We start from the raw sequence: 23,498 nt of genomic DNA, 5'->3' as shown, positions 1-23,498 counted from the left end.
TCCTTTGTGCAATATATCTCAGATCAGGCAAAACTCGGTTGTGGGTGAAATTTCAAACAGTGTTGCAGTGGCCTTGAGAGATGAATCTACAGTCAGAAGGATTGTTCACTTTCTGCAAAGTACAATTTATGCTAATTTTCATGGCACTGCTTGCTTAAAAGATGCTAAGACTGCCAAAATATTTGAAAAGGACACAACTGAAGAAGAGGCGTTATATGCATGAAATAGAACAGGAATCTTTTTATTCTATACAAAGAATGACTGAATTTTTACACTTAAGTTTTGATGTGCAGTATGTAAATAGCATAACTATACTGAATTTTATCTGAATTGAGAAATTTATCTGAACTGAATTTAACTGAGAAGGTCACTTTAAAAAAATGCATTCTTCATCTACGATTTTAACTTGGGAAGACTTTCATAAAGGGTGTCCTATTTTTAAAACAATGCACGTTCTCCGTGTTGAGGAACAGGTGGTTCTGTCTCTTTGCATATTAATTTGCAATTATAAAACAATGTCATTTGCTTAGAGGAGGTAAAAGCAGAGCTATAAACTGTCAATTTTCTCATCTGCTGGGAACAATCACTTCAGAAAGAACATTCACTGTGAGGTACATAGATATGAATCTTTCTGACAAACATCTCCATTGGAGAAAAAGGGCTGTCAGAAGACCTCCCATCTCCACGTATCAGAATGGGTCATGGGGAAGAAGCTCTTTCAAAAGGGAGGTAGAAGTGTGCCCCAAAAAACCATAGGCATACAAACATGGAGCTAGCCTGGAGAACAGTAAACACGAGTCAAATATGTATTAGGTCTGACTTCACCAGTTGTGCAGAAAAGCAGCAATTCTATGGCAGACAGCATTGGAAAGCAGAGCTAGCTCTTTGCTCTATTCTCAAAGCCCCTTACACAGAAATTCCCCCAAAAGATCAATAAAGAGCAAAAAGATAAAGGGCTCTCCTTTTTTCCTTTGTGAAAAGCAGAGCACTGTGCCAAGACAGCCTGCTCCAACCCCAGCTTCTTAACACAGGAAACATGGCCATACGATCTCTTTAAACATGGACATCTCAAGTTGGGCAAACCTAAGAATTGTTTTAAGAAGGAATTGGCTGTCACAGTAACTCTGTATTGCTGTGCAGCCAGAGCAATATTGCTGTTTCTTAAGTGACCTTCAAGGACTTGTGCTTTAAACATGATATAAAATTCAAATCATGTTCATTCTGATGAAAAAACTGTTTCCTAAGGACCTCCCACTTTTAAACTTGTCAAAGAAGAAGGGATGCAGTTTTATACTGTCATCACCCTGCCCCCACCAAATCCTTGGTAAATCATTCAGCCGCTACGACATTCAGCAGACTTGACATGAAAACCAAATCAAAGAAAAAGTCAAGATACTTGCACAAGGGAGACCATTTTTTCCACCAGCGAGTTTCTTACAGAAGCAAAAATGTGACTAGTAAAAGCTGGTAAAGAGAAGCTTTCTATGCACAACTGGAAACGCCCAGGATTCAGAGCTCCTCCCTGCTATGTTTCTTGTGCACTAAGATTTTCTCACACCATTTCAGCTAAGTGAGTACTTGGAAAAAGTGATGCTTCCTTCTCAACTGCTAGCAGTATGAATTCAAACAAACATTTATAGCTAACAGATTAAATCCGTGAATCTTTAAAGTTTTGTTGTTTGTTTTTTTCAATTGTTCCCCTTTATGTTGTAGCTTGCTTAGTAAATGTTGCAAACGCAAGAAAAAAGGCACACAATTGAAAAATGAATTACACAGATGTAAGTATTCAAAAAGCCACTGTTGGAAAAACAATATTTTTCAGGGTTATGGCTGGTTTGAGAGGTTTTTTGCTATGTTATTACACTAGATTAATGTTTTATGCATCACCTTAAAAATTTTAAATGATTTGGTTTCTTGCTGACTTGAAAGAGAAGGAAAAATAATTCTAAAGTGTCAGTAATTTTCTGCACCAAAGTTTGCAACAAACAGGGCATCAAAGAAGAAAAAGTTACGACACTGCCGAGGCTCCAGAGTGCATTCCATTTTCTGGGGTGGATTTGGCTTGGTGCAGGGCAGCTTGAATTCTGAAATGTGTTCTTGTTTCCATGGAGTAATTCTTGTAGTTTTGTCTAAAACAAAAGCAGATCCACTCTGATGAATATATATATTTTAAACATTTTCAAGTTATCTTTATATTATTTTCTAAGCAAAACAACTGTAGACAGCACAAAAGCCTTTCTTTACAAGCTCCTTTGTTCCCTACTCTTAAAATACAAGGCATGTGTTCCTAGCCAAACAATGCAGCTCTTTGTTCTTTATTTGTAGTTCACTGTCTGGCAACTACCAGAAAAATATAGCTTAATAAGTAATTGAATCTGTTCCACTCAATCAAAATATTGAGTTCACATTAAATATCTGTAACATCCACTTAGTTTACATTCAGAATTTTTTTTTTTTCCCCTCTCAAAGTAGAACTGATAAATTTGAATACATTTTCAGGGTTTTTTTTCTCATTTTAATAAGATGGACTCATCTTAATTCAGCAGACACATTTCAAGGAAGTAGAGAAAAGAAAAAAAAAAAAGAAAAGAAAAAACAAGAGAGAGAAGCTGTCCTGAACCAGAAGAGGGAAACACCCCATCTGCATCCTGTGGTTGTCAACGATGTGTACTGTGTGCAAGAAATAAGGCCAGACGATTTGCTGCCCTAGAAGCCTGAAAAGAGAAAGTGGGCATACACAAGACTCTGTATCAGCTTTCGAGGAGCAATTCACCAGCCTGGGGAAAGACTGGCAGGACTTCCCCCAACAAACATCTAGTGGCTGACACAGCAGCGTCATCTGCCTATAGTCTCCAGTAGCTATGTCATGCTCTAAAGAGTTACAGAAACATTAAAAGAATCTATTTTCATGGAAAAGCTTATATAAAAGAAGAAATTTTGCCCCTAGGACACATAGAAAGTGCAGATCATACTTAATAGGAATTAACATGTCAGCTCTTGCAGGATGGATACAGAATCCAGACACCAAAGAGGATTAGACCATGCTAATTTTCTTTTAGAAGATATTTGTCATCTTTACAGAAACATAACATTAAGTATTAATTAATTAATTAAACATTAATTCATGTTTCTGCTTAACAGTCTGTATACCTTAAAAGCATTTCAGTTCAAAATTCATAATTCAAATCGAGCATGGAAGCACCTGTCACTATGGCAGTGGCAGTCTCTCTGTGAAAACAAGGAATTCCACACCCATCCTACACCAGCTTATAATTTTATGTATGCAACACCCAAGAGGCTGAATGAGAAAAGGAGGTGACTGGGTTGTGCTGTATGCTGATCTGAAACTCTTTGTTTTTTCTTTAAATTAAGGAGTTTTTTCTTTAAATTAAGTAGCTTTTGTCATGCAGATACTGGATTTCTCATCAGCAGGCTGATATTCTTGCTTGTAGCTTATGGTAATACAAATAGAAATATTTCCATGCATGACAAAGCCAAAACTGTTTATCATCTCATTCCACTCTTTCTCCCAGAGTTGAAACATTCAAGCCAGCAGCAGTCTGTGGATTTAGGTCAAGCGAATCAAGCGTCATGCACAAGTCGAGTGCTCGTCTGCACTCCTGCCAATTGCAAACGTAATTTTGCAGTCCTGAAACCCACCACGGACAACGCGTTCTCCCTCTAGTGGCTGCAAAGACATTCAGCATTTTTAGCTGAACACTTACAAAACCCTGTGCATTTTAGTGCAGTGTAACAGCTACAGGTGGAAATGTAAGGACTGCACTTTTTTTAATGACTGACTGAAACAAGGGGGGGAGGGTTGTGGTGTTGTTGGGGTTTTTTTTGCATATCATTACAGTTTCCATGACTTTTTTGAGCACAGAAAGTCTGAGTATTAGCTTTCCATACACTGGGTAACAACAAATCTTTAAGAGATGCTGTCTGCTGGTGCTCTTCTTTAAGCCAAACACCTTCCCTCGAGGGGGCCTGTGACATGAGCCACACAGAGCTATCAGGGAAAAGGTGCAATGGCGAGCTGCAAGCGATAGAATGAGAAGCTCTGAATCATTGATTTCTAGATCTCTTCTTAAGAGAGATTTGAACAAAGGAAATGAGGACAGGAGGAGAGGCGTCCTTTGAGGAATGTGAAACCAATTGAAACACTTTCCATTGTGTTTTGCTAATGCAATTTTTGCTGCTCTTAATATCTTCCGTGAGCCTACAGAGAACCAGGCTCACAAGCATAGGAAATGAAGAATTGCAGTATTTTAATTTTTGTGTTGACAGTCTTTTGGTATAATCTTCGATAGGCTGATTCATGACTCTGTCTTGCATAGTGGATTGGCTTGGACAAAAGCTCAACACAAAAACTTTATCTGACCTCTTTGAAACTGGGGGCCAGACATCAGTTTTGTAGCTGCTAACACCTGCAGCAGTGACTGGCGTGACTCTCTGCACTTGGAAAGATGCAGACATCTGGACTCATTCAGGATCCAGGCAGAGAGGTGAACTACCCTCCTGCAGGATGCCTGAAGAGGGAGAGGGTTGTTTGGTTTGGATTCCTTCCTCCTGCCCCCCGCACGAAATTTTGGCTCAGCAGAGAAGTAAAGGCTCGGCCAGAGGCAAAACCCGTATTTTGTTAATTTTATAATAAAGAACATACATGATCAAGTCCAACTATTCCTGATAAACCTACTTTGCTAGAAAAATCAATCACACAGAATAGTAAAAGCAGGTGTTTCAGTTGCCTTTCAGAGGCAGATGAAACAATACAAAGATACTAAATGCAACCTGAAGCATTATCTTAAATGTATTTCATCAAGGAAAGAAAACAGCACTGCTAGCCATCAATTTGAGTAATACTATTTTAGCCATAACACAGAGCTTTGAAAATAAGTAAAATGAAGAAGTAAATAGACTACAAAGATAATTACATTTTGTTACACATGGATTATTTCTTATGGAAGCTTTTGACATTCCTATTAACATCTTTACAATTTTTTTTGCTCTTATCAGAATGGATGGGTAAGTCACAGACTGAACGATCAGATAATGTGTACCATTAGAAAGGTCCAAACCAAAACTAGTGCATGCGTGCTTCCATTGAATAAATGTAACAATGAGTTTCCATGGTATTAATGAAATGTTTCTGCTTCCTGCTAACCAGTAAAATACCATACTGACCCATCAGACATCAGCACAGGCTTTTCACTTGCTTACTTTGCTCTTTCCAGTAGTTTTATTGCTTCTTCTCTTCTACCCTGGTCTAGATACAGTATTGCCAGCTCCAGCAAGGCATTTGGAATTAGATAATGGTCATATTTTACCTTCTTCTCACTGCATTGGAAAAGAAATAGCCTCAAGATCTTGAAATGCTATATTGTTTCCTTCATTTAACAGCTCCAAACACAAATAAATAGGAGATTAGCTAAGATCAGAAGGAGCAATCAATCTCTGTTACGACACTTGCCATGCTCTCTATCCAAAGCTACATTCCCGGTTATTAAATCTGTATTTTGCATAACCATCCTACACAGTATGTTATTTCTCAGAATTTCAAAATACTGCCTTTATTATCAGGGAATTATTAGAAAAGATTACAATATTATGAACTCTCTCCATGTGAATTGACAAAAAGAGATGCCATTCACTGCATGATGTATAGAAGTTCCAAGTATAATCATGCTGCCATCTGTCTCTGCAGACTGTATTTGGCTTTTTGGGTACAGCTTCTTCATGACTGGTAAGAGAAAGGGGGGGGGGGGGAAGGGAAGTGGGATCTCAAAAATTTTATGCATGTATAGTCCCCAGAAAAGGAGAAAATATCTCAGTAAAAAGTGCAGATTTGCAATTTTTCTTCCATACAAGGCTAGCAACACTGGCAATTAAAATTGCAATTCCTTGATATCAAAGCAACTGAAATAAATACTAAAAATACCGCAGTCCCTCCCTTCTATTCATATCACAGTTGCATCTCCTCTTACTTGAAATGAACAGTTACTGAGAAATTCAAGCGCTCTCCTATACGCCAGGTATGAAAACTTACTTTAAATAGATGTAATTGAAATGGTCTTCTGCTTCTGAGATCTTGCCCAAATGTTTGAGGCACAAACCCTTTAACAGTTTTATCACGCACTGGTCATCTGCTAGTAATTCTGTAGCTGCAAGATGAAGTAAATGGCACATTTTAGAAAATGCTAGAGCAGCAGAGACTTTCCTACCTGTAGGAAAACTTTTACACAGGTAGTTGTGAGCACAAGCCATTTACTGGAACACAGGACAGAAGGAACTAACTGGTCAATTTAGTTCATTTAATGCAGAGACAAACATGCATCAAGCTTTTCATAAATCGATCAAACTTCGTCTAAAAATTGTTGGGCTGTTCTTTCCCTCCCTACTCCCACCGGGAAGCTATTCCACAATCTTATTGTTCTGACACCTAAAAACTAATTTAAAGTGTCCACTTTGGAAATATTGAGGTCCAATTTATAACCTCTTAAACTTATGCCTTTATTGCCCTTTAGTATGTATAGCTCTTCTCCTTCCATGACTTCTAGTCACATGATCTCTTCATAGGCAAGTGTTTTATCAATCCTCCACCTTCGTTTGGCTAAACAAAAATATGCCAAACTTTGCTATCTGCACCTCACATCCCTTCATCTTCTTACCATACCTTCTTTTCACCTCTTTTGAGTTTATACTTTTATGAGTGCCCAGAGTCTTACCAGCCTCACCAGTGCCTAGTTCAAAGTCATTACTAACAACAACCTTTCTTCACCAGAAAATTTTTGCATGATACATTTCAAAGAAAACATCTGGCTTTTTCATAGCCATTCCATACAGGCAGCTTAGTCTTAAAGTTTACAAGCAAAATCTTCATCTTGCTTGCTTATTTCCAATTCATGAAATACTAGCAAATAAGAATTTCTGCAAAATGTGTGATGCTGTGCATCTTGTGCTATTGAATGTCACCCTGTTTCCACTACCAAACCTTACCTGGTTCTTCCTTTATCACTCCAGCTGATAAAATGCTGACACAAGCTGCATGAAACTGCTGATTCTCTTTGGACTATGCAGTTGGAGGCCTTGATCCTACAATTGGAGTCAATTCTATTGCTAAGTCCCACAGAAGCACCAACATACATATGTCACCAAAGCAAATCCCAGGGAAGATGCCCAAAGACTATGCAGCAAACTAACTTAGAAGGAACAGGGAAGAGGGCAAAAGTTGACACGCTAAGTATGAGCACAATGAGATGACTCGGGGCCACAGAAGAGGTATTTCATAAGAATAATAAGAAAAAACAGATCAGTTGTCTCTTCTGGACATCTGTCCCATGAACACGTTCACATGTATGTATTTTCTCTACTTATAACATATCCTACAAACTGCCCTGGATTGTATAAGGAAACATTTATGGACCTATCCTAGACACAACTGTGCATATCAGATTAATTAAAAAGGAGATAGCTTTAGCCAGTCTTTCAGGCAACTCTTTCAAATTTTGTGTAACACAATGTGCACAGGAAGACCAAGGTCCTAGCAAAGACTGCAATGCAGTGATTTAGCCCATATTCCTTTGTCAATAGGGGCTTGATCCTTTTGCGGGAAGGTAGTATATAATAATAAGATAAAATATTTAGTAAGGGAAAACTCTGTGAGAAAAGCTGTGCAGACTGGTTGCGCTCCCATAGGAGTTGGGAAAGATTGGCAAGAAATAAACATCATTGGACTTTCTCATGGATGGCTAATTAACAGACTGACAGAAGATGTGGTAGCAAAGCTTGTTCCAGTTCAATACTGTCCCCTATCTTATGCTCATTCATAGTGCAAAGGAAGCCCATCCCTGGTGTCCCAGCTTTCTATAGCATACTGTTGACACATCAATACCATTCAGCCCAAGGACACATCATAAATTGACAGCACTTTTAAAATAGAAGACTGACTTGTCTCCTTCTATTTATCCTTCAAAACTGAAATACAGTATCTGAGGATAGCAAAGCTTCATGATGCAAGTAATCAAGTCAATGCATATGCTGATTCTGATCTAGCAAAATAAACAGTCCTTTAATACATGTCATAAACTATTCCTAATACACATCTGTGGATGTAAAATCATTTGCTACTATTGTAAGTTATGGCTATATTAAAAAGGAAAATTATTCCTATCTGCATAAACAGTTTATGGTTTCATTATCTATGTTCCTCCTACGATCAGATTAACTTTACTAATGAGTGTCTCTCTTTATTCACAGATAATATCTTTAGCTATTGCACTGCAAAATACCTGCTTAAACCATATCACTGGTTACCTGAACTTCTTGCCAATGCTTCTTCTGCTTCAATTAAAGTCTCTAACATGCCTTCCGTTAAGTTGGGACATTTTCCAATTACAGCATAGCCATTCCAGATATACATCATTTCCTAGGGTCAGGGAGAAATGACAGCATCATTAATTACAGCACTGGATAAATGCAGTTATCAAATACTTTAGTTTATCTCTGTGTGATGAAAAAGTTACAGATTCCTTAAATAAAAAGTCAGTTTGTCAAAACATATTTTCATTGCAACTGAAAACTTGTTACATTGGTTTTCAGAACAAATTAGCCCTGGAAGACAACTAAAGAGCCATTTACCACACACAATGCAAGGAGGATTGCCTGAACAGAATGCAAATACAATCTCTCTTATACATGAAGGCAAGTACCAACAAAACAGACAGACTTAAAACATTCATGGCACATGGCTAACTGTCCCCTGATTAAGGTCTCCTCTTGTTTTTCAGTTCTATCCTAGCCAGGGCAGTAATAACTATAAATAACTACAACGTATTTCTTCCACAGAAAAAATATGAAATCTCAGGACAATAAAACAAAACAAAAAGAAAACCAAAAACCCTAACCTTTAAGCCAACCTTCAAACAAACCAACAGAATTTTAGAGCCAAACTGTAAACCCCTTAAATTGCTCAGGTTTGTTTGATGTTCCCACAGAAAGTAACTTCTTTCTTATTCAACTGTTCTTAGAGTAAATTTTATTAAAAACTATTGGTTTAATTCCTATTTGTTATTGGGGTTCTCTCTTAGAGTATATCACCAGAGCAAATGTGCCCATTGCCACTAGCAATCACTAAGTTAAAGATGGAAATATTATATAGACTTACGGCTGGTCCTCATGACAAGTTATTTATTCTATTTATTTATATGATCTAGTCTGTATTTGCTAATTTAAAGCTTTTAGGTAAAATTTCTGTACAGAATAACTGAGTTCTGGAACTATAGTACAAAAAGCTGTCAGGCTAGAATAGATGAAACAGTATGTTAACCCCAGTCACTGTTGCTTTCACCATCTGGTCTCTATTGATAGGAAAACCCCTGCTAAACTTACTATATATAGTGCAGATTTGTTAACATGGTTTTGACACAGAAGTACTCAAACTACATTTATTCTAGGCTAAATCTCTGAGCTAAGACTTGCTTGAGGACTCGCTCCTCTCAGCAAATCCCTTCACAGTGAAACGAAAAATCCTAGAGATGAGATTCTGCACCCAGTTCCACATCCTCAGAGTGCTTTTAACTGTTCAGCTGCGGCATCTGCTGCCTCAGAAATGCAACTGCAGCAGAAACAAAGGACGCAGTGCCTGGCCACTCCAAGGAGAGCCCTCAGTACAGAAACCTGTTCTGCTAAAATCCCATTAGAACAGCCCAGCCAAACCCCTGGTGTGTACATTTCTTACTCTTTACAATCTCTGAAACCTGAAAGGCAAATCAAAGTAACCTAATTATTTCCCTCATTTCAGTCTTACGACTTAGTGGAAAGTGGCCCCTAGTGAATACCCACGCTATGCTGTAACAACTGTATTTCTTCAAGAAGCACTGTGTCACATACCCAACTGGTGGGCTGAGAAATGACTACTCACTGGTGTCTCCGAGAGGCTCTCCTTGTTCAGGCATTTTCTTAAAGAGTATTTACTAATTATCCATCTGTTTCTCAAACACAACAGCTCAAAGCACTGCAAATGTTAACACCACTGCACTTGGCAAACCTGTGGAGTCAAAATCCTTTTATGTTCTTTTACGTCTCCTTTGCAGACAGATTTTTGTAAGTGCAGCATGAGTGAGGCAATGGGTGCCTTATGCAGCTGTTCTCATCTGGCCACAGGGAACTGGCCAGCATTACAGGCAAAAAAAAAAGAATTAAAAAAAAATCAACAGTATCCAATGGTTTTCTGGAGTGGCTAAAGGATTTGGCTGTTTCATCCCAGAACCAATGAGTTGCTCTGAAAAGCACCAAATTGCAAACATTCAGGGGCACATTAAATAGATGCTTACATGCAGTCCCCGATTATTGCATTGTTTCCTTGATTTTTCTTCCCCCCTAACTTGTACCTTCAAGTCTTCTTTTAGTAGTCTCAGTAAATGACACATGACAGAAGAGACCTAGGGCAAAGTTCCTCAAAAGGGAATCAGAAGAAAGCTGTTAGGAGCATGCTAGTCTATAGCTGGAATAATGAGTTACACATGCAACACATTTACGTGTCACAAACAACTGGCGTAGTTCCCTGTGGCTGGTGCATGCCCCAGTTTTACAGCATTCCTCGCATTCATTTGGCTTTGCTTTGGGAACATTCCAGTCTCCTGCAGAGGTTTTACCTTAGAAACATGGAAAGAAACTATTCTAATTATCTCGTTTTTATTTCCCTAAATTAAAAAATTATAATAAGGGGTGTGTGTGTGTATTTCTAACTTACCAAAGGTGGAACAGGCAAAGGAATGGGGTTTGAAGAAAGATATCGTCGAGCTTTCCGAATTGCAAACTTTTCTGTAGGCAGCGATTTCCCTGCAATTTTCAGTTTCAAACTGGGAACAATCCTGAAAGTTTAAAGGAAAATGTAAGGAAATTTTCTTCTGGGAAAAAAAACATTCAAACTTAAAAAAAAAAAATCAAACCAAAGAGAACTTAAAAAAGCTGTTACACACTGAGCTATTGCTACCTCTAGGGAAGCTGAGCAATACATATTCACAAAAGCTGTCTTTATGCAGGGCACGTATCTCTCTAGGCTTCCTCTGTAATCAAGCAGGAGGAAGAGGGACTCTTCCCCACCCAAAGAATAAATTAGATGATGCACCTAACTTATAAAGGGCCCATCTCTCTTCACAGACTAAGAAAGAGGCAAGCTAGCTTTTGTCAATGTTCCTCCCATTCTCCCAAAGACCAAACTGATTCACTTTGTAATGGATCCCAAATCCAGTGAAATCTGCTTGTGATTACATAAGATATGGAAGTCCTGAAAAGTATCGATATATTGATATAATATACTTATTATACTTTTATATACTTAAGCATATAAAAAAGTGATATTTAGATTTTATAGAAAAATTGTAAAAAACAAAGTAATCAATTTTCTTTGACCCAGCAAAGTTTAGGCAGTTTTGAGCTTAAACGTTACAATTAGGTTAATTCACTGTGTTAGTAATGCATATATTCACTTGAACAATTAACTATTTCATATTCCTCTCAGACTCAAAACCCAAGAATCAAGTTGTACTGATGTTGTCTCCACTAAGGAAGCACATATCTTGTAGCATAATCCATTGAAGGTTTTCAGATCTTACATGCCATTTTGATGAAAGGAAAAAACTGATAAAGAATGTGAATATTACATGCAACAGCAGCAGCCACTGTGGCTGATAGACCTAATATCCTGACTCTAGAGTATTTCCAGGCCAGCAGAAATCTGCTGTCTGAACTCAGGGTCCACTTTAGTCTAAGGGAATGTTTCATTCTGCAATTTCTTACCAATCCAATGCTACTTGCACAGAGCCTCCGAACTGCACAATGAATAGTTTTGCCTCTCTTCCCCCAATACTGTGCCGTGAAAAGACAGGAAACTCTTGTAACTGGGAGTTAGCAAATTTTACCTAAATAAATCAGCTTCGCTGTCTCCAAAAGGACTGCAGTCATCTGGTCCAAACATACTGAGATAAGCAGCTTTCATGTAAATATAAGTAGCCTGCAAATGCAATCAAGAATATCTGTACAGAAAAATGAATTTACAGCATCACCATTATTGACATAAAGCACAAAAGAGCAACAAAGAGGAAGAAGTTGCTGCTTTTGCTCACAAACAGACGTAATCTTACAAAATTTTAAGCGGGAGGTAAGTATTTCAGGAAGTGGAGTATAGAAATTTTTTTTAATCATGTATGTCTTTGTTTACTTTGTATTAGCTTATAGTTTATGTCCACATTCCAAGAACAAATGTAATGTTTGTGTAAAGTTAATTTTGATTACTCTTAGGAATACATGCTAGGAAACTCATGAAAAGGTCATGCTCAGAGAAAAAAAAATACTAGTATATAGTCTATGTGTCCAATCACAACTTGGTAGCATATCTCAAATACTAGGTTCTAGAGACCATGAAACAGTTTTTGAAGGGTTTCATGATTTCAGATTATGAAAAGTACTGATTTCATAGGGATTCCTGAGCAATCGTACATTCAGCAACCAAGGAAAGCAAAGCAGCAGAGGACGTTACAACTCTTGCAACAGCAGAGAGTAACAGTTGGTGAGTTCTTGAGTACCGCTTTAAGGGATCTACAGTAACCGTAAGTTTCAGGACTTTTCTAGAATATTTTAAGCTGTGATTATTTATTTGCACTGGAATCTAACAGTGCATACAGGTGACCATCTTTCATTTAGCTCATGTAGTTACTAGTTTGCTACTGTCATGTTGCACTGTAGATTACATATTAGTAGGAAGCATCTTCTCTGCTTCTCTAATGCCCCTGCAATATAGTATAAAACTCTACACACAGTTTAAAAGGATACACGTTAATACTAATCCTACAGCATTTCAGGATATTAAAGCTTTTAGCCAGGTGGTACACCCCTGGCTGTGGGAGTTCTGTGGGAGCTATTCAGACTAATGCACCTGGCTGAATGCGTTGCTGGAGTCCCCAGGGGTTCAAGGGGTCCGTACTGCAATTTTCACCCGAGTGGGAGCACTGAGAGAGTTGCTCTCACCTGGCTGCTTGGACCTTATGTCAGTTTTGGTTCCACTTGGCCAATACATACAATGCGTAGTAGAAAAAACAGACAGAAATACCCTCCCCACACACATAGTCTGATCACATTAAGAAGAAACAAACCTCCAATCAACCACACACACCCCCTGGCCAGACTTAATCCCTTCTGACAGATTTCCCTGGGGCTCAGGGGAAGATGAAGGAAGGAAAGCTACCAGGGTTCTGGATGGAAGAGCTTCTCCCTTTCAGACACACAGGGCAAGGCGCCTCTTCTAATTATATTTATTATCCTGGAGGCACCATCATGGCTAGCCTCACTCATCACCAAAAGAGCTTATATCCATAATGTAATGAAAGAAATAGCAACTTGCGCCACTAATTGCAACGTGTTGATGACACAACCAGTCAATACACAGCAGAACACCTTTAACAAGCTGTTCTTCATCTACAGGTCAGGCCCAAAAGATTTCTGTTTGCCCATAATCTGTTCAGATTTGAATGTTTGCAATTCACATTGTTCTATACGAGCCTCAGCAGACCAGGTTTTGTTTTACAATCTTCATCTTCAAAGCTACAAAAGCTTCAAAGCTACAAAAAGTCAACTCAAACTGACTGAAAGTTAATAGATACTACAGGGCCTTCTGCCCTCCTGTTCCGATTAACTTACCTTTGACCAAGTGTTTTCTTTGCTTAGCAGGTCTGCATAGAAGAAAGCCATCTTCCACTGGCGCTTGTAGGTGAAGCACCACATGAGCTCCCAGTAACACATGTGATGAAACTGCTTCCAGTATTGCTGAGCCTCGCAACATTCTTCATACCTATTAACTGCCTGAACACAGAGATTTCCAAACACTGCCTTAATCATGTGTAAATGCACATACACCAGTGCTGTAATAGACGCTGGGGCTCCATGATCTGCCAGCATGGCTCCTGCAACTTCCAAATTATTAACAGCCCAGTATTCCCCAAAATCACGTCTGTTGGCTTCACACAAAAGATCCTTGGCTCCACAGTCATCCTAGTGTTAGCAAGTTTACCCCTGCCACAGAGCTCCCCATTCTTGGAAGTTATATTAAGTCCTAAGCATAGGGAAAAAGAATGTTTGTGTCTAGGGAAATTAGGAAACGAAAGTCAAAGGACAGATGCTCAGCTGACATTTATTGTTGCAGCTCCAAAGATTTCAAGGGAGCTAATGCACTGCACACCAGCTGATACTCTCAGAGTATTTTGGACATGCCTTTTTCACTTCCCTAATTCTTTTAAGTCTTGTATGACCCTCCACTCAGCCTGAAGGCAAAGGATTACCACTGGATGTTATTAAAGGCACAACTCTCTTCAGAATAGGAAAGACAATGAGAAAACTGTGTCATTAATACTGGCGGACTAGATTATCACCAGAAATTGAGAAGGGTAGCAAAACAAGCTGGTCCAACAAGCTAGTCAAAATAGTTTATGAATTACAAATAGGAATTTTGAAAACTATAAATTACATATAGGCCAAAGCCACAGGAAGCATTAGCCAAAAAGGAAACATTGTTCCTGAAGGAGTTTTTCTAAAGCTTTCGAAACTTACTTTCCCAAGAGCAAAAGGATTACTTACCGCATCAATATTACCCTTTAGTGTTTCTATCCTGCCTGCAAAAAACAGGAATATGGCTCCCTGTAATAAATAATAATAAAAATACAAGTATTCTATAACAGTTTTCAACCTGACCATACAGTCTAGATTTGGCAAGAAAACATTAAATGATCATACCAAACTAAATTATGATTCATTTTACCTTTGGATAGCGAGCCAAGTAAGGCTTAAGTAGTCTTTCTGCCTCCTCAACATTTCCTTTTCCTGTCCCTAGAATGCATAAAAATGCAAGTGGTAAAAGTAGCAAGAAAAGAAAAAAGAAAAAAAACCCAATAGGAATGCAAAGTACTGATCAGCCATCCTCATCTGGCCAAAATGTAAGTTCTCTCTCTGATAAGTAAGACATAAATACAGGTTGGTGTTGCACTAAGCTAACAAGCAGGAAGACCTGAACAACATTGTGCTTACTGACTTGAAAACTCACTTATGCGCAGCCCGACACATTTTGTAGAATGCTTTAGCAGGAGATAACAGGGAAGTGTATCTCAGTGGGAAGCTATCACCTCCCAAAAAAGTCAGGGATGACATAAACATGAACAAAGTATTCAGGAGGTCATCACTTACAGCCATTATTTTAACCTTCCAAATAATGCACCCGACTACTGAAGACAGATTTAGTTCTCACAACTTCCTTTTCTATCCCCATCATCTCCCTTCTTAAGTGTTAAACAAACCTCCATCTTGAATATTAAGACACTCTCTTCAGTTATGATCACTATTGTAAAATCACCCACAAATGAGTTATATTTAATCTGATCATGAACAAACAATTCACCAACAAATAGGTGACGGAATCATCTTTTTCCCCTCTGTGTCCCACAAGAACTAATCAAATCCAAGAGTTATTATAAACAATCTTACCTAACACAAAGGTCATGAAAGTATGATAGCAAAGCAACAGCATGGTACACAGCACCGACCTAAAGCTGTATGATGATGCTCCTTCTTGAAGCTGCAGCAGACCATGCTCCTGTGCAAACAGAGGTGAGGAGGACAAAGTATTGGAAAAGAACCAAAGCTGTGTTTTGCTAGTTTGTTAACTTCTGCAGTGTCATCTACAGATTGCGCAATCACCAACTTCCCAAAATGCACTGACATACATTGCTTACATAGCAATCAAAGATAAAAACACACACATGAAATTACCTAACAGTTTTTCGTTGAGTTACTGCTTAGCTGGAAAACATCCGATGACAGAGCAGCAACTTGGGATTTATTACATGGTTAACGTAAGAGAATGTTAGACAACTTATCACCATCATCCAAGTGCTGCCAAACAGCATTCCAGAAACAACAAACACAGAGTTTTGAAATGAAGGCAAATAACACATTGCCATTGTGCAGTGTATCCATATTTGTTGTTGTTCACTGCATAAGCAAGTTAAAGATATCAAGAAAAAAATAAAAAATCTGCAACTAGCAGGGCAAAGGATAACAGGGCAAAAGGATGTTTTTAAGTATGTTAAAAACAAAAGGAGCTTTGCAGTGATGTTGGCCCACTACCACCAGTGGAAAAATATGATGAAAAGAAGAATATTTCTGTTCCCTTTGGGAAGAACTAAAGCAATCAAGTATAACGCTGCGTTCATATTCAATGAGAGCGTGATGGATAACCAGCTTTAAGGATTCAAGCTCCTGAAGCAAAAGCATTTAGCAGCCCATTCTAGGACTGGTTCCATGGTATCAACAGCAAGAATATAAATATGCAAACATATTAAACATGAGATCTGCCTACTTGTAAATATGCACAGTAAGACATCCACTGTGTGCTGGGGAAAATTCTGTTTAAAAGTTAACTATGACTGCAGTGGAAAGTTACTGGAACATGATGTATGTGACTATAAGAACATCCTTTCAAACCAGCTACACTATAAATAGGGACCCTGAGGGATGTCTATCGGAGCCACTGTGGGAGGTATCAGAGAGAGCACTCAGAGCATGATCTCAACACAGATTTTCATCTTTTGTGTGTCCTTGCCGACAGATAGGTGTTAGCTACCTCACCTTTACCACTTACTGTGTAAACCCTGAAGCCTGTAATCATATCCTAATTTTCATCATACATGCACTTTTGCACTTTTTCACTTAACTAGTATGCTTAATTGTTTTCACATAAATACAGTTATTTTGTGTTTTTAAAAAAATCTTAATTTATTACATTAATTACTGTTATAGGGAAAGGTACCATTAACACATATATTTGCAGGTCAATTAGTAACATCTAGCCTGGACAAAATAATGGAAATATTGACTTGCATGTGACTTCAGAAGAAATTAAAAGATAGTAAAATCATTACTGAAAATCAATGACTTAATGGAAATCAAGCACTCAGCAAAATAAAGCCAACTTCATTTTCTGCTGAGAGCAAAAGTTTGATTGATACAGATAAGTAACAAAATATGATATATTCAGCTTCTTTAAACTGCCCAGATGAAAACCATAAATATGTGGATTTAAAAAAAAGTAGCACTGTAGCACTGCAAGGTAGAAGTAAGACAAAGCATTCTGTGGAATGAATTTTGGCAGAAAAAAAATCCAAGTAGATTTCCAAAAGATTTTTTTGAATTGAAAAATCTTCAGACTGGATATTTCACTGAGTCTTTATTGACATCAGTACTAGGCCTAACAGTGTTTGATATCTTCCATACAATATAAAAATACATATAAAATGGCTGCTAATCACATTTGTGAATAGCACTAAGAATGATACAGAAACAAATTATATTAGTCATGTAGAATAATTTAATCATTTGTCAAGTTGATCTCATGTATTTCACTCCCAAAAATGTATTTTAATACAGCCAAACACAAAGTTATCATTGCGATATAATTTGCCCATGGAGAACAGGGCGGACAAACAGGACGTGGCGCGTCAGAAGGGCGTGGCATGGCAGTTTGCGCGGCAGTTCACGAGGGAGGGCATGCAGGGAAGGTGAGCGAGTCGGGGCGCAGTCCCCTGCCTGGCTCTAGAGGCCAACTCAACTAGTAGTCGTCGCCCTCCCAGAAGAGGACCAGCTATGGTTTCCACTTGGCCAAAAGCCATCACCAGAAGGAATGTGGCGACCCAGACGGAGCCCTCACGCAAGCATACAGCTGTCCAGGTCTCCGGCTGCAGGGAGTGCCTGAGCCTGTCAGCTGTACCAGAGGGCAGCAGAGACAACACCTGTGTGCGGTGTGACCAGGTGGATGATCTGCTCAGTCTGGTGGCAGAGCTGAAGGAGGAAGTGGAAAGGTTGAGGAGTATCAGGGAGTGTGAGAGGGAGATAGATTGGTGGAGCCACACCCTACCATCCCTGAGGCAAAGGCAGCAGACGGAGGCTCCACAAGAAGCAGAGGATCCCCTGCCCTCTTGCCACCAGGTAGAAGGAGGGTCCCTGCTCAGGGTGCCAGGCGAACGCCCGCCCGGCCTCCCTCACCTTCCCGGTTGCCCTTACAGAACAGATATGGGGCCCTGGAACTTGAGGGCCAGGGAAATGAGGATGTAGATGAAGGTCCATCCAGGGGGTCGCCTAGGGTGAGGCAGTCAGCCCCACACATTATGACTGCCTCTGCTAAGAAAAAAAGGAGGGTAATCGTCATAGGCGATTCCCTTCTGAGGGGAACAGAGGGCCCAATATGCCGACCGGACCCGTCCCACAGGGAAGTCTGCTGCCTCCCTGGGGCCCAAGTCAGAGACATTACTAGGAAACTCCCTGGTCTGGTACGGCCTTCTGACTACTACCCACTATTGGTTATACAGGCTGGCAGTGATGAGGTTGCAGAGAGAAGTCCAGAAACAATCAAAAGGGACTTCAGGGCACTGGGGCGACTGGTTGAAGGATCAGGAGCACAGGTAGTGTTTTCCTCAATCCCTACAGTGGCAGGGAAGAATACTAAAAGGAACAGGAAAACACACCCTATCAATGCGTGGCTTAGGGGCTGGTGCCATCGGCAGAATTTTGGCTTTTTTGATCATGGGGAGGTTTACACGGCACCGGGCCTGCTGGCGACAGATGGAGTTCAGCTGTCTCACAGGGGGAAAAGGATTCTCGCTCATGAACTGGCAGGGCTTATCGAGAGGGCTTTAAACTAGGTTCGAAGGGGGAAGGGGATAAAACCAGGCTCACTAGAGATGAGCCTAGGGGTGGCATGCCAATGCTGGGGGCGAAATCGGTAGCCCAGCTCAAGTGCATCTACACCAATGCACGCAGCATGGGCGGCAAACAGGAGGAGTTGGAAGCCATTGTGCAGCGGGATAGATATGACTTAGTCACCATCACAGAAACATGGTGGGGTGATTCTCACGGTTGGAGTGCTGCAATGGATGCAACTCAAGAAGAGTACAGGGATCTCGTTAGGTCATGCAGAGAGGAAATGAGAAAGGCAAAAGCCCAGCTAGAACGCAATCTGGCCGCTGTCATTAGAGACAACAAAAAATGTTTTTACAAATCTATTAATGACAAAAAGGGAGCCAAGGAGAATCTCCATCCTTTATTGGATGTGGGGGGAACATTGTCACCGAGGATGAGGAAAAGGCTGAGGTACTTAATGCCTTCTTTGCCTCAGTCTTTAACAGGCAGACCAGTTATCCTCAGGGTATTCAGCCCCCTGAGCTGGAAGACAGGGACGTCGAGCAGGATAAACCCCCCATAATCCAAGAGGAAGCAGTCAATGACCTGCTATGCCACCTGGACACTCACAAGTCTATGGGGCCGGATGGGATCCACCCGAGAGTGCTGAGGGAGCTGGTGGAGGAGCTTGCCATGCCACTCTACATCATTTATCAGCAGTCCTGGTTAACAGGGGAGGTCCCAGACGACTGGAGGCTTGCCAATGCGACACCCATCTACAAGAAGAGCCGGAAGGAGGATCCAGGGAACTACAGGCCTGTCAGCCTGACCTCGGTGCCGGGGAAGATTATGGAGCGGTTCATCTTGAGGGCACTCACAAGGCATGTGCGGGACAACCAGGGGATCAGGCCCAGCCAGCACGGATTCATGAGAGGCAGGTCCTGCTTGACCAACCTGATCTCCTTCTATGACCAGGTGACCCGCCTAGTGGATGAGGGAAAGGCTGTGGATGTGGTCTACCTGGACTTCAGTAAAGCCTTTGACACCGTCTCCCACACCATTCTCCTAGAGAAGCTGGCGGCTCATGGCTTAGACAGGTGTACTCTGCACTGGGTCAAAAACTGGCTGGACGGCCGGGCCCAGAGAGTTGTGGTGAATGGAGTTCAACCCAGTTGGTGGCCAGTCACAAGCGGTGTTCCCCAGGGCTCAGTTTTGGGGCCGGTCTTGTTTAATATCTTTATTGATGATCTGGATGAGGGGATTGAGTGCACCCTCAGTAAGTTTGCAGACGACACCAAGTTGGGCGGGAGTGTTGATCTGCTCAAGAGTAGGAAGGCTCCGCAGAGGGACCTGGATAGGCTGGATCAATGGGCCGAGGCCAACTGTATGAGATTCAACAAGGCTAAGTGTCGGGTCCTGCACTTCGGCCACAACAACCCCACGCAACACTACAGGCTTGGGGAAGAGCAGCTGGAAAGCTGCCTGGCGGAAAAGGACCTGTGGGTGCTGGCTGACAGCCGGCTTAACATGAGCCGGCAGTGTGCCCACGTGGCCAAGAAGGCCAATGGCATCCTGGCCTGTATCAGAAATAGTGTGGCCAGCAGGAGTAGGGAAGTGATCATCCCCCTGTACTTGGCACTAGTGAGGCCGCACCTCGAATACTGTGTTCAGTTTTGGGCCCCACACTACAAGAAGGACGTCGAGGTGCTGGAGCGTGTCCAGAGAAGGGCAACAAAGCTGGTGAAGGGTCTGGAGCACAAGTCTTATGAGGAGCGGCTGAGAGAACTGGGGTTGTTTAGCCTGGAGAAAAGGAGGCTGAGGGGAGACCTCATCGCTCTCTACAACTACCTGACAGGAGGTTGTAGCGAGGTGGGTGTTGGTCTCTTCTCCCAAGTAACTAGCGATAGGACGAGAGGAAATGGCCTCAAGCTGCGCCAGGGGAGGTTTAGATTGGACATGAGGAAAAATTTCTTTACTGAAAGAGTGGTTAAACATTGGAACAGGCTTCCCAGGAAGTGGTTGAGTCACCATCCCTGGAAGTATTTAAAAGACGTGTAGATGAGGCACTTAGGGACGTGGTTTAGTGGGCGTGGTGGTGTTGGGTTGATGGTTGGACTCGATGATCTTAGAGGTTTTTTCCAACCTTAATGAGTCTTTGATCACCTGTACGGACAAGGAATGCCATCCACACCCACCCTACGTGGGACTGTATCCTGGAAAGCAGTAACTGTGAAGTAACTGGATTAAGAACATTGCCCATTCATCAGAAGAGAGCTGCAAATCTGGCATACTTGAGCCTAAATTCTTAAACTGAGTAGTTACACAGGTATGGGAAGCTCACCGAGCAAGTTAGTTCACTCTGTGGCATGTCCATGATACTATTTTGTCCAGTACAGGTATTAAAGAATGCTTACTTTTCACTCTGCCACTTGAATACCCCAAACTTTCTATATTAAAGAAACAATATAATGAGTAGACAGAGTCTCAAAAGAAGAAATCTAGAAGTAGTTGTTAGTATTACAATGCTTGCTTGTAGAAAAAGCTGCAACAAAGCTGCTTCTCCTCAAAAAAACTCTTGCAAACTGCTTCTGTTACGATGAGATCCCCAGGAAAGTGGGATGATGAAGGGTGTTGCTGAGAAACATGTTTTAGATACCACATTCAGCCAGCCAGCCTCCCTAGGCTCTAAGGTACTCCTCCATTCAGCACAGAAGCCTAGGACAGACATGAATCACCTTTTCAAGCACCTACTCTTTCTCCACAGGGAGCCTATGGAGATTAGCCAGCAAACCTAATCAGCTAAGTGAGGTGTCATGAGTTGGGCAATACTGTTACACCCATGTAATCCTCACTGGGGATCAAACTGAGGATCTCAGAAGGAAATCACAAGCAGCTACTACTTGAGCCTAAGAAAGAACTCGTAAACAAACTACACTCACTGCTGCCAGTCACTAAGTGAGTATATTATATTTAATTGTTAGGACGCACCTTCTAACCATAAATAACCCATAAATATCTCCCACTCCTATGCCACAGGTGATATGAGCAATCCCAGAACACCAGGAATGAGCTTCCAAACAAAGTCTATTACAGGGCGTATTGCTACAATATAAAACAGATGTCAAGGCAGTAAGTGCTCATAATTTCTCCAGAATACTTAAATGACATTAACATGTCTAGTTTTTGTTTTCACAGAAAATGTAAGTTACTCTGAAGGGCATAAGGTGTAATGCAGAGCAGGGAGCAATGACACTTCTTAAGAGACAAATGTGACCCAATATGATAACCCTCACCTTTCGGTGCAAGTTGCTCATAACATCCCACAATCTCTTAATTCCCAAAGCTGTCACTACAGTATATTATGTCAGTACCTCATTGATTTGATCCTTGTTCCAAGACATCCAATGCTCTGTCATTCAGGACTCCCCACATGAGCAGTGGGGACTCCTACAGCGAATGCAGGACAAACAAGGACAATGCTCAAAACCATTATCAAACAACGTTGAGACTGGTTCACTAGTTCAGCCATCACTGACTAAAATCCATCTACTTTCCTGAAGCAAAAGCTCTTGAATAGTATTTTTAAATCACTCTCTTTTAATTAGGGATCTTGACAATGAAAGCAAAGCAAGGTCATCGTCCATGTCCCATGACCTGATCACATTACTGCAAGCTTAGCAAGAAGGATGGATACTACTAACAGCTTTTATGAAGAACTGACTAATTAAACTGGTAGATGGGGCATTGAAATGTATCCCATGAAATACTTTTACATTTAACCTTCATTTAAAATTTGCAGAAGAGACCAAAATGCAAATCAAAAAGATGCTTAGTGGGAAACAAATTCAATTTATTACAAACTGAGACATCAAAAATATTCTTCAGCTCAGCTGCTTTGGGAAAAATGTCCTCCCACATCAAAAAGTATAATTTGAAAGAAACTGGTTCTGTCTGAAAGTTTTCCTGCCTTCCCCTGAAATCATGCTGTCAGCTGACCCTCTGACAAATTGCACTTAACATATGGTGGGCTCACGTCAAACCTTTCTACAGTTTAGCAGCACAGTATTTGTAATCGTCTATAAAATAAGAACAAGAGTAAATATTAGCCTGAAACCTGGCAGAGGGGTCAGTAAGAAGGGTTCAATGCTTATATGGGAGATAGTGCAAGGACTCTTCTGATCTCACACCAGAAGTTAGTTATCATTAAACACAGAAAGTCCAGATGGGACACATACTCCACCTACTGCCCAGGGAGTGAGGAAGGCGTGCCTCCCCAGCACAGCGTACCTGACAGTGCGTAATACATACCTCTGCCCACAAAAAAATTCTCATGAAATTGGGCAAAACTGCATTGAACCTCAATGCCCAAATGCAGGGCCTATGCCATTAAACACAAATAAACCTGTATTTTGACTAATGATATAGGGGAAAGCAGCTTGAACAGTGAGAATGGCACAACTGGCACATCTTGGAGTGGAAGAGAACAACTGTGGCCTCAGGCTACTTTTATACTTTCTTGATCTTATCCTACCTACTATTTTGAGACTCCAGACTGCTGTTAAGTTGATCATGTTGTCCACAGTGCCCACAAATGGCTTAGAAAGTAATGGAGCTTTGGGCATGTCCTCATTTACTATCAGACATGACATGTTTGAGAGACAAGAAGAGTCCCTAGGGGCAAATCTGCTGGCTTCAAGGCAGATCAGTATCATGGAAGATATTGCAATGCAATTTTATATCCAGCTTTAATAAACACATGACCCACACCAAAAGCAAGCTGC

The 23,498-nt window shown here is 40.7% G+C and overlaps 1 protein-coding gene across 3 annotated transcripts in view; it reads right to left on the bottom strand.

Moving 5' to 3' along the window:
- Nucleotides 1-225: 225 nt before the first annotated feature.
- The window catches only part of TTC39A (tetratricopeptide repeat domain 39A), a 54,812-nt gene continuing 31,539 nt past the window's right edge, over nt 226-23,498 (bottom strand). For 2 of the 3 annotated variants that reach the window (XM_076340223.1, XM_076340224.1), the window contains exons 9-18: nt 15,529-15,637; nt 14,810-14,877; nt 14,629-14,688; nt 13,696-13,857; nt 11,922-12,013; nt 10,751-10,871; nt 8,314-8,425; nt 6,047-6,161; nt 5,221-5,337; nt 226-2,129 (exon numbers count right to left, since the gene is read on the bottom strand). In XM_076340223.1, coding sequence (XP_076196338.1) covers nt 2,009-2,129; nt 5,221-5,337; nt 6,047-6,161; nt 8,314-8,425; nt 10,751-10,871; nt 11,922-12,013; nt 13,696-13,857; nt 14,629-14,688; nt 14,810-14,877; nt 15,529-15,637 — 1,077 coding nt within the window. In that variant the 3' untranslated portion in view covers nt 226-2,008. Of the gene's footprint in view, nt 2,130-5,220; nt 5,338-6,046; nt 6,162-7,073; nt 7,093-8,288; nt 8,426-10,750; nt 10,872-11,921; nt 12,014-13,695; nt 13,858-14,628; nt 14,689-14,809; nt 14,878-15,528; nt 15,638-23,498 lie in introns of those variants that run through there. The other variant, XM_076340225.1, reaches the window with a different exon arrangement.

This window comes from Aptenodytes patagonicus, chromosome 5, assembly GCF_965638725.1.
Source record: "Aptenodytes patagonicus chromosome 5, bAptPat1.pri.cur, whole genome shotgun sequence".
Lineage (NCBI taxonomy): Eukaryota > Metazoa > Chordata > Aves > Sphenisciformes > Spheniscidae > Aptenodytes > Aptenodytes patagonicus.
The sequence above is the reverse complement of the archived record's forward strand: the minus strand, read 5'-3'. Positions and strand labels throughout refer to the sequence as shown.